This window comes from Nannobrachium achirus (assembly GCF_963921795.1).
Source record: "Nannobrachium achirus genome assembly, chromosome: 10".
NCBI lineage: Eukaryota > Metazoa > Chordata > Actinopteri > Myctophiformes > Myctophidae > Nannobrachium > Nannobrachium achirus.
In genome coordinates, this window is record NC_137819.1 from 26234142 (window position 1) to 26245383 (window position 11242).

The 11242-nt window shown below is 43.6% G+C and overlaps 1 protein-coding gene across 1 annotated transcript; it reads left to right on the forward strand.

Annotated features, from left to right (window-relative positions):
- Positions 1-7949: 7949 nt before the first annotated feature.
- LOC308292921 (elongation factor 1-gamma-like) lies at positions 7950-8465 on the forward strand (the record flags this gene model as incomplete). Its single annotated transcript, XM_080735345.1, has 1 exon — positions 7950-8465. The coding sequence occupies one exon, from the start codon at positions 7950-7952 to the stop codon at positions 8463-8465; it is 516 nt and encodes a 171-aa protein (XP_080591471.1).
- Positions 8466-11242: the final 2777 nt, after the last annotated feature.

An 11242-nucleotide genomic window follows, 5' to 3' on the forward strand; every position in this document is an offset into this window, starting at 1 on the left:
CCAGCCAATAAATGTAAGCCTCACGCTATTTTCACACCACACGCATGAAGTTCCTATCCCGTAGACTTGTATTTCATTTATGCAGATCCATATTCTGCTGTCAGCAAGGTCATTTCAACATAGAGGAAAGAGCACAATGTCAGGGTCGGCCAGTGAAAAGTGTGGCAATTGCCCATGGCAGAATGGCCTTCCGGTGAAATTTGCCAGTGAAATAATGTTTCATGTAAAACCTGAGCACGTGCCTGGATGTGAAAATTTGCCCGTTTGAAATGCAGACCATTAAAAAGGCAAAACAATATGTGTTCCACACTGTTTTGGTACAAGCGCATGCTGTTACAAATTACAATCTTCCAACATGAAACACAATTGTAGTATTAAGGACTGGGTTGCTATTAAATTCCTAATAACTCTGTAAACTATCCAGGAACTAAGGCCACAAGGTATTAAGGTTTCTGACGCTGAAAATATACTTTTATACGTTCACGGGTACGGGGGTGGGCGTTAGGGGACTAAACGCCAGCGGGTAACATTTCATTTATTGTGAAAATCAGAGAGCACTGTTTCTGCCCAAATAACGTCACTTCACTGTAGCGCACACAGTGAGCAGAACCATGGCACGCATATAAACAAAGTAACAAGGGTGTTCTTCACAGCAGATTGAACCAGACCACTGAGTGCTGAGACTATTGTTGCAGGCTGCTGCTATCTTGTGTTAAAAGAAAATGCAAGTAAAAAATAAAGCACTTCAATTGAGTGACTGTCTCAATAGGCTATTTACTTTACTGCATGGAATCACGGGTAGTGTGGTGGGCAACGGTTCCATTTGTTGACAGGTGGAGAGGGTCTGGTTTGGATTAACAGACCACTCCTACGTCTGGCTTTGTGTGTAGGTCTCTATGTCCCTGTCATACAAGATTAACACCATAGAAAGTATGCAGAGACCGACATCACCACAGCTGATGTCCCAGACAGAACGACCCATACAAGGAGATATGCACTGTGTCGTGTTTGATGTGAAGTGCACACAGGTGCGATTTTTTATATAATCACAGGATGTGCGTCGGTCTGCGGATCATGTCCCTAGTGCCCAGATGTCTCTACCCCTAAATGCCTACTCGTCCAGGTGCCCACTCGTCCAAATGCCCACGTCCCTAGTGCCCAGATGTCCACGTGGACACTCGTCCAGATGCCCAGTCATAAAAATATGGTGCCCAGATGTCCCTTGTGCCCCCCTGTCGTAATTCGTAATTTCTCCCCATTATGTTCCGTTGTGTATTTAGAGTTTATACACGCACACTCACATAACAGAGACTTCTCGCATTTATTGTAAGATTATAAATGAATGTTTCCTGCCTTTTTGGATGAGCGGGGAACATAGAACCTTTTTTGTGGGGGTAAGTGGGGAACATAGAACAGGGGGAACATAGAACCTGAACATAGGTACAGTACAGTCCCGTGCCACATGCTGTCACTAAGGTATTGTACTCATTGCTTGCAGCTATATTTATATTTTTTACTATTATTATTTATTATTAGTATTACTGTTATTTATTCATTTTCTTAACATTTTCACGTATAATGACATGCCAGGAATAGGTATGACAGGTTGGTTCAGGATTTTACAATGTATGTAACCCCAGTTCCGTCAGAACGGTAGACGGCTTGTATACTATAGCCTATGGGACTCATAGATGGACTTAGAGAGATAGAGAGACAGAAAAAACCTTGGAGAAGTTTGTGAAGGATGAACGTAAAGCATTCACAACACTGCTAACAAATGTATCTTTGACATTTTGACACGGTATGAGGCTGCATGTGTGTAACATCATGGCGTCTTCACAAAGAGGCTCTATCAGCGTTATCAGCCACAGAACACGCAGAGATTTCCGGGAAAGAAGAAAGGGCAGGAGGAGTTCATCCATTCAGACGTGGCTACGACCCCCTCAGAAACACGGGTCAGCGTCACAGATAACGGTGCCTGCCGGTTTAGTTAAGCCTTTAGGATTCCTGTTCAATATCGCAGTGAAAATGGTCATTGCAACGAAAGAGAGGTGTCAGGGTTGAGGTGAGGAAGTGAGTGATAGAAATGGTGGAGAACCTCAGTGTGTCTAATCAGTGCTGCTGGGTTTGGGTTAATGGGACCTGGCGGTCACCTGGCCCCTGGCAAGCTTCTGGCACTTCACCCATCACTACCAAACCACCAGAGCTGATAACACACCTGAAAAGATCAATTTCAGACTATGTGTGTGAGCACGTGCGTGCATATGTTCCAAATTTACCTGCAGAGCTTTGTCTATAGCAGTGGATCTCAAACTTTTTCCTGTCAAGATTTCTTTTCAAATTAATCAAAGATCTTCTGAACATAGCCAATGTATACAGGGTTAACGTGGCTAAACCGATTTTGATGCTATTATGGCGACTGACTATTTTTACTATTTTGAAAAACCCTTTGAAATACTTTAAATAGACAATCTACATCGACACGTTGTGAGCTTGTTGATCAGCTATTTGAACTATTTAAAAGTTTTCTTCAAAATAGTAAAAAAAAGCCAAGTTTATGGGTTTAGCATGGACGAAAATAGGGCCCAAAGTCTTACCGGTCCGGGGTTATTCCATGCACATTTCCTCAACGTTTCCGTGTGTTTTCTAGGTTTGCCTATGAAGCAAGAGAGATGCAGTGTCAGTTAACTAATTTCGCTACCCTGTCATGGACCACGGGGGGGTCCATGACAGGTTCTCGAAGTGGGACCCCACTTCGAGACCCCACTGGTCCACAGTACATTTAAGGCCACTCTATCCACCTTTGTGCACGATTGCCTTGTTATAAGTTCTGTGATTTGGGGTGGTGCATTTTATACCTACCCCCATCCAATGTTATACATAATTTCAAATGAAGAGATTAACAACTGATTCAGCCGATCGTTGATGCTTGCTTCTCTCCAGGGAAATACACAGTACTCTCTGAAAGTGTAAAAATAGACCCCGCATGGGTCAATTTCTTACACTTTGACAGTTAAATAAGCACCCTGTATTTTATTGTGTGAGTAGAGGAGCTTCAGGGCAGCCTCTTTACTGTTCACAAACGGCTGGAGAATTCTGACAGTGAGGATTCTGCATACTGGCTGCAACGCAGCCTCCCACAAACACTGCAGAATCTATTTTGACCTCGAAATTGGGGTTTAAAACGTGCGGGGAAAAAAGCTACCAACCACAAACATTGGAGATCTTTCCTGTCCAGATCTTTGCTGATCTCACTGAATATAGAATATAGTAAACAAGTTGAAGCGAGCAAAAAGCAGAAAGAAAAAAAGAAAATAGCTGAGGTTTTGCTCTCTTTATTCCTGCGACTCAGACACGGGAAGACAACATCCTTGAAATACAGTACACTATACTGTATATCTAAAAACATAAGGTTGGTAAATGTGATGACTGTGTGAAATGAAGGATGACTCGGATTTGTAATGCCACTGTGATGCAGAATACGTAATTGGAGAGGGCCTTTTTTTCTACCATATGCTTCGAGGATCTCTGCTGCATGTGAGAAAACTTGGAAAATGTGCTTTTTCTGCCACTGGAAACAGCATGGAAACGTCTGGTTTAAACTGTCCACTCAGATTACTACCTAATATGCAAGTCAGAAGATAAAGCTACAGTACCTCTACCACTGGGTATGACATAAAAAAAGAACATGGCTGCAGTGTTTAATATGGTCTATACCAGGGGTGGGCAACTTTGATGATGGAGAGGGCCACTATATTTTCACACTCAGTCCAGAGGGCCACAATGCATAATACAGGCAAACATATCAAAAATAGCCGATCTACAAGCTCAAAACGCGCCGCAGTGCGACGCGTTTTGAGCGTGTAGATCTGCTATTTTTGATATTTTTGAATTGGAATCCTGAATTATTTTTCGCTATTCTTGAATTGGAATCCTGAAAAGTAAAAATTGTATTTAATTTCAAATGCATTTAATTGTTCTTATGTTAACTTTTGAACTTAAATACATTGGCAATAAGAAATACTAGTAGTACTAGTCATTAAGCTACTAATATAGACTGAAGTAGCCTAATTAAAGCAGGTCATGTTTGCATGTTTGGAATGGTAACAGCTGAAATCAATACTAAACTATTATAGTATTACGATATTAACCTGAGGGCCGCATTAAATGAAGGTGGGGGCCGCATGTGGCCCTCGGGCCGCCAGTTGCCGTATGGTCTATACAATAGCACAGATTTCTGAACTAAGGTAAGTAAGACTTGCCGAGCCATGAACCCATAGGGCAGGAGCCTACAGTAGCTCCTGTTTCTGTAGGGTGAAGCAGCTTGACGTACAAGTACACCCCCTGGACATGACACTAGTACAGTATATTGCAGGGATTTACCCCAAGTCCAACCCTTGATGCTGATCGTGCCAAGCAGGGAGGCACTGGGTACCATTTTTCTTTGGTTTGGCCCGGGCCGGGGATCGAACTCTGACCTTCCAGTCTCAAGGCGGACACTCTAAACTGAACTTTCTGAACTGGTGGTGTATTAATCACTCACACACGCAATCATTTGTGAGGGACCCGGGTGAATTCCCCCTGGACGGGGTGGTGAAATGATAGCCCTGTACGAGAAATAACCTTACCCAAAGATAGAGAGAGTGACCCATTCAGGGTCGCATCGGCAAGGATGCCCGCCACCGCGTAGTCCAGAACCGCCAATCCGACCGCTATGTCCATAATTCCATATATAGGCATATATAAGATATCCAGTTGTCCGTATTTTATATAAGCGTACTGCAAGTACGAGGAGGTAGTTGTGAAAAGTCACATAGCGGCCTTGAACTCTAGATGAGAGGGTTGAGAGGCACCAAAAGGGCTCTCACATATAAATAGCCCTAGAGGGCTTTCAAAATAAATCTCATCTCTCATATAAAATATATGCACGCCAACGTGTTGTAAACAAACCGCGGCCATGACGGATGCGCAATGGACAGCCAGACTCTAAGGTAAGGAGAAATAACTTTACTGTATTTACAGTATATATCGCACATATACCCGGGATAGGCACTTTATGCAGCCTTTTATATATCGCGGGTATACCCGGGATAAGCACTCAATCTAAGAAGGGGGAAGGAAAATACCATCAGATGGGAGTGTAGAGACAAAGCACAGGGAGAGAGAATACATCAGGATAAAAAGGGAGGGGAAAACAGAGGTCTGGAGCGTGAGAGAGAAAGAGGTACGTGTGGTACCTCCGGTACGTGTGGCTAAAAACTGATGAGTGTGAGTGCATATGAGGATAGAGGAGCCCATTGGAAGCAAACGTTTCATTACGCTTTAATGTGTTATCCTGGGTTTAAGTTATATTGTGATTATACTCGTCCTGTATATCTTTGACCAAAATCTAATCAAATCAGGGAGGAGGGATGGTGTGAGGATGACAACACTAGGAGGACGATGGAGGAAGAGAAAGATGGAGTGGAGAGCTGGAGAGACTCTTGCTGAAAGGTCAGGTGCTGCAGTTGTCTTAAAGACCTAGTGAAATGAAAAATGCCCTTTTCACACTTTTAGAGCTTATCCGTGGTAATCATATGGGCATTCCTAACACTAGATGCCAAAACAATAGAAAATAAATAATGTTTGTGTATTTTTATATCAAAAGTCCCAAAATAGGCCATTCTTAATTATTTCCTGTGAACAAAAACGTGCTGCGTGACAGGTTTCTTGAATGAACCTTTATTACATTCACCTGTTTGATTCCCATTGCTGTGCATTCCTCCAAACACAGCTTAATTACAGAGCAACTCCTTTTTGAATCTCATTCAAGATGACGTCCAAACGATGTATTGCTCATTGTAAACTTAATGAGCACAATAAAATAGGTATCTGTAAACATTAGAATAATAAGCAACTTAGTAACAAACATTCTGCACAACTGGCCCACTGGCCGTCTGCCTCTGCCTGCCGTCTGCAGGCTAATCTAGGCTACAAACACAAACATTGGGCACACATCACCGTCCCATCGCCTGAAGGGCTGGTCCCTTCTGATTGGTTCAGAGAATCAAAGGGTTCCGTTTCAGTCTGATACTTCAAAATAAAATGACCAAAAAAGCCATTTCAAGCCGACTTTAAGTTTTATCTTCCCAGAGAGAGAGAGAGAGAGAGAGAGAGAGAGAGAGAGAGAGGTCCATCTGACTACACTTGGCCACACTTTCATTTCATAAAATTGTTAATAAGATATTAGAGAGGCGTCTGTGCTGGATTAAGTCAATTCATCCCAGCAGCAGCCGCACTTTGTATGTTGTTGTTGGAAGGAAAAATACTCACACCCTCCACCTCTCTGTATCTTTCTCTCTTTACATGCATGTTGACCATGCCAAATTATTATCTAACCAATTGCATTTCACAGTTGTAGGATATTGAACACTGAACACATTAAGTGAATAAGGGCAGCTGACAGGATAGGACAGAATATCATTTGTGTGGTTTCCCCAAAGGGTTACACACTATATATAGTAGGCTACTTGGGCGACGTTATCCAGTTACAATGTCAAATCAACCGGCCAAATAGCATAGGGCCGTATAGGCTACAGTTGCAAGGAGGTTGACTATTGACTGTGTCTGGGACGTTCACGTCATCATATTTATTAGTGTGGTTGACCCTGCAGGGCAACCAGACTAAAATACTTGCCTGACTTTATTTCATTCATCCATCTTTCTAGATAAACATTTTTTTGCCGTGCTACTCCCACAGTTTTGGTGGCACACACTTGGACCATAATATGTCAAATCGACGGGCTTCATCGTTTTGTAATTGCGACCATCAGGTCGCATTTACTATCAAAACCTTCACCGTCAGTCAGTCAGTCAGTCAGTCAGTCAGTCACGTCACGTCACGTCACGTCACGTCACGTCACGTCACACTTTTGCCCTACTCATATCACCGCCATCGTTGCCCCTATCCATGTGAAATTTTCCACACACACTCCTTGCCTACCAAACCACAACCTTCAGGACCCCCGGACCTCCACGGACCCCCAGGGACCCCCTGCCACCGCCGCCAAATAGTGCAAAAATGACCAAATCAACACCCCAACTGGGCTGCTCACGGGGAATTCCCGGGGACCACCGACTCCTGCTGCTCCAACAGTCCTTCACCTTCATTGGTTTAACTTTGCCCCTCATTGGCCAAAACTTTATTTGGCTTTACTCATCAACCGTTTGTCGTACAAACTTCTGGGTGGTGTCAATTGACTTGATTAAGAGTCCTTCACCCTAATTGGTTTAACTTTGCCCCGTCCTCTCCTCTGATTGGCCGAAACTTTATTTGGCTTTACTCATCAACCGTTTGTCGTACAAACTTGTCGGTGGTGTTAATTGACTTGATTAAGAGTCCTTCACCTTAATTGGTTTAACTTTACCCAGCCCCCTCCTCTGATTGGCCCAAACTTTATTTGGCTTTACTCATTAACTGTTTGTCGTACACACTTCTGGGTGGTGTCAATTAACTTCATTAAGAATCCTTCACCTTAATTCGTTTAACTTTGCCCCGCCCCCTACTCTGATTGGCGAAACTTTATTTGGCTTTACTCATCAACCGTTTGTCGTACAAACTTGTGGATGGAACCAATGCCACTTACAGGCCTCTTTGTGTATACTGTGACCTGACGGTCGCTTATCTCCCAATTAGGGAGTCTTACTGGTATTATAATATACATAAGCTTAATTTATATGATGAATGTATTCTTGAATAAAGTTTTCTTCATTGACTTTAATTAAAAAATTAACTTTTCCCAAATATGGAAATGTCTGGTGGGACACCTGGAGGCATCCACAGAGGGTTGAAGAGTGACGTCATCAGCGGCTGACATCAAAGAGTGACGTCACATCATGACGTCAATATCGATCTATATAAGCCACCGCTTGCCAGCTTGTGCTCACAACTTTGTGACAGCGGTTGTATGATGGATGTCTGTGAAGAAGTTCACAAAGCGAAGGATCCCTATAAGGATCTGCCAAAGAGCACGTTTGTCCTCGACGCGTTCAAGAGGACCTACTCCAATGAGGACACCCTGACAGTAGCCCTCCCCTACTTCTGGGAGCACTTTGACCGCGAGGGCTACTCCATCTGGTACGGACAGTACCTGTACCCAGAGCAGCTCAAGCAGACCTTCATGAGCTGTAACCTCATCGGAGGCATGTTCCAGCGTCTGGACAAGCTCCGAAAGAACGCCTTCGCCAGCGTTCTCCTGTTTGGCGCCAACAATGACAGTGCCATCTCCGGTATCTGGGTCTTCAGGGGCCAGGACCTGGCTTTCCCACTGTCTGATGAATGGCAAACGGACTACGAGTCATACGACTGGCGGAAATTGGACCCCGACAGTGAGGAGTGCAAGACCATGGTGAGGGAGTACTTTTCCTGGGAGGGAAAATTTGAGCATGTGGGCAAGCCCTTCAAAGAAGGCAAGATCTTCAAGTGATGGACAAGCTGGGCAGGCAACAACAGCACTCTGAACCTCTGCCATTCAGGTAGCTAGTCCATGATGTCAACCATCCATGATGTGATTATGATGCCTTGAATATGCCTTCTCTGTTTCTGTTGGTTCAGTGTTGGCATACTGACCCTTGACTGCTTAATAAATCTTCATAAAAAGATGAATTGACCATTGATTCTTATTGCATCTTCATGGGACCAACTCTGCCTAGTTCCATAAATATGTATTAATACATGCCTGCATTTCGGTTCAACTGGCCATGACAGTACAAACTGTCAATGGGCTCTGCACTAATAATAATAGAATTATTATTATTATTATTAGGATGGGAGGAATACAAAGGATCAGATAAGGTAAACAATGTGTGCTTGAGACCTTGATCAGGACAGATCAGGGCAAAGAAAGGAGACAAAAAAGGAGAAAACAGTTTGATACATAAAATAAACAGCTGGCCACCAATGGGCAAGTGGTTTAGCTCCATGTGAACCGGAGGATGCAGGCTAAACCCTCCTCAGGCCAACAATGGGGATAATAGCAAATAAATGAATAAAAAGACAGAAAAGATAAAAAGGGGGCAGGTGGGGTGGCTCACTGACCAAGAGCCCATACCATGATGACATGCAAGTGCCTCAGGGTAAGATGTGCGAAGGACTGTTGCGTTATTTATATGCTATGGATCTTACTCAGTGACCCTCCAGGGCCCCAACTAAAAACACGATGCCTCTCAAATTCCAACCCTACGTCCTCGTCGTGAGAGGTGGAAGCATGTAATGCTGACTAACAGGGCTCTGGTAAAACTGGATAGGCTAATCACCTGTGCAGTGGATAAAATGGAAATGAACATGATGTCTAAAGGACAGGCCTCACACACACCTCCCGCACGCTCACTCACTCACACACAGAGATTTAACATAATTTATAGAAGGACTAGGCCCAATCCTGTTGGGAGCGATGCCCGTTGGGAATTCAGCAATCCAATGATGCACCACTTGAGCACACACACACACACACACACACACACACACACACACACACACACACACACACACACACACACACACACACACACACACACACACACACACACACACACACACACACACACACACACACACACACACACACACACACACACGAAACGCAGGTTGTTTACAGTTGTATTTCAGACATGTTTTATTCAGAACAACAACACGGTAGTCCAAACAGAACGCTAATGCACCACTTTTAGAGGACTCGTGTTTGTTCATGTGTAGAATTACCACCTCTTTGCAACCATCGAGATTCTGAGAACCACATTTACATTCTGCACCAGGAAACATGCATGTTACTGATCAAACCGGTGCAGGAAACACAGTGTGTTTGTCATGTGCGCTTGTCATGTGCGTGCGGGCTGGCTGTCGTGAAGACGACAGCCAGCCCCATGGCCTCCCCTAAGTAACAAGAAATCTTGTGAAATAAAATGTCGCCAAACCAATCATCAAGGACGATGATACACGAAAGAAGCTCAAATGCACTCGCACTAAACAAGACATGACGGGCCTTGTGGACTAGCCTTGCTGAGGTGGTGATGTCACTGAGAACGCTGAGGAGAAAGTAAAGCAAAATCTATCACACTTGTTCTCCAGATTTTTTAAGCGGTGAAAGCCGCTTCCAAGGAGTGGCTTTGTGTGTCCCGTTCATGTCCATATATGGTCATTTCAGTCCAGAATGAACAGGTTTTATCTGTCCCGTACATGTGTGTCCCGTGTGTGTCCCGTTCATGTCCATATATGGTCATTCCAGTCCAGAATGAACAGGTTTTATCTGTCCCGTACATCCAGAATATGTGTGTAACGTCCGTCCCGGTCTGATGATTGGATGATTAAAAATGTCCAATGAGACCATACTTTGAGGATTGGTCAAGCTTCACATGACAATTCGGCCCTCCAGATAAAACCATTCATTCATTCAGAATTGAAAGAATGTATAGATCACATAGTTCATAGCTCTAGAACACATAGAATAAAAGTTCACCGCTTCACTTCGAACCGAGGTTTGATTTTTTTTTTTTTGAGCGGTGATAAGCGCTCCTATACGTCTGGCTTTGTGTGTCCCTATAATAATAATAATAATAATAATAACTATGTCCATTTGCACTTGACTTTGCCGGCTTACATTATCCTCAAAATATTTACCTGTACCAGTATCACAGGGGACTTGTGCAACTAAAGTTTCATTGCCTTTTTTCCCCGCTTACATTGGAAGTCAAACTCCTCAGAAGCATATTTGAGTATAGCCAAGGTTAGGCAGTACAATAAATGGTGGATTGTATGTTTAAATATAGATAGCACCATGCCAAGTGAGGGAGAGAGGTGCCTGCCTTACACCATAGCATGCAGTCTGCTCCTGATAAAGTAGTAACACTTCTGTTACACATCTGAGCATCCCCTCCTATCCCTGTCTCCTAGGTTAATGTGCCCTGCTGTTAATGGAGTGCGCTTTATGTGAGTGATTTTTGATCTACATTTTTGAAGCGGTGAAAACCGCTTCCAATGAGTGGCTTTGTGTGTATCACGCCCATATATTGTCATTTTAGTCCAGAATGAACAGGCTTTTTCAAAAACACAATGTATGTCACCTCATGTCCATATATGGTCACTCCAGGCCAGAATGAACAGGTTTTTCCTGTCCCGTACGTGAAAAATATCAGTCCAGAATGAATAGGCTTTTTCAAAAAGCAAAATGTGTGTCCCATGTCCATATATGGTCATTTCAGTTCAGAA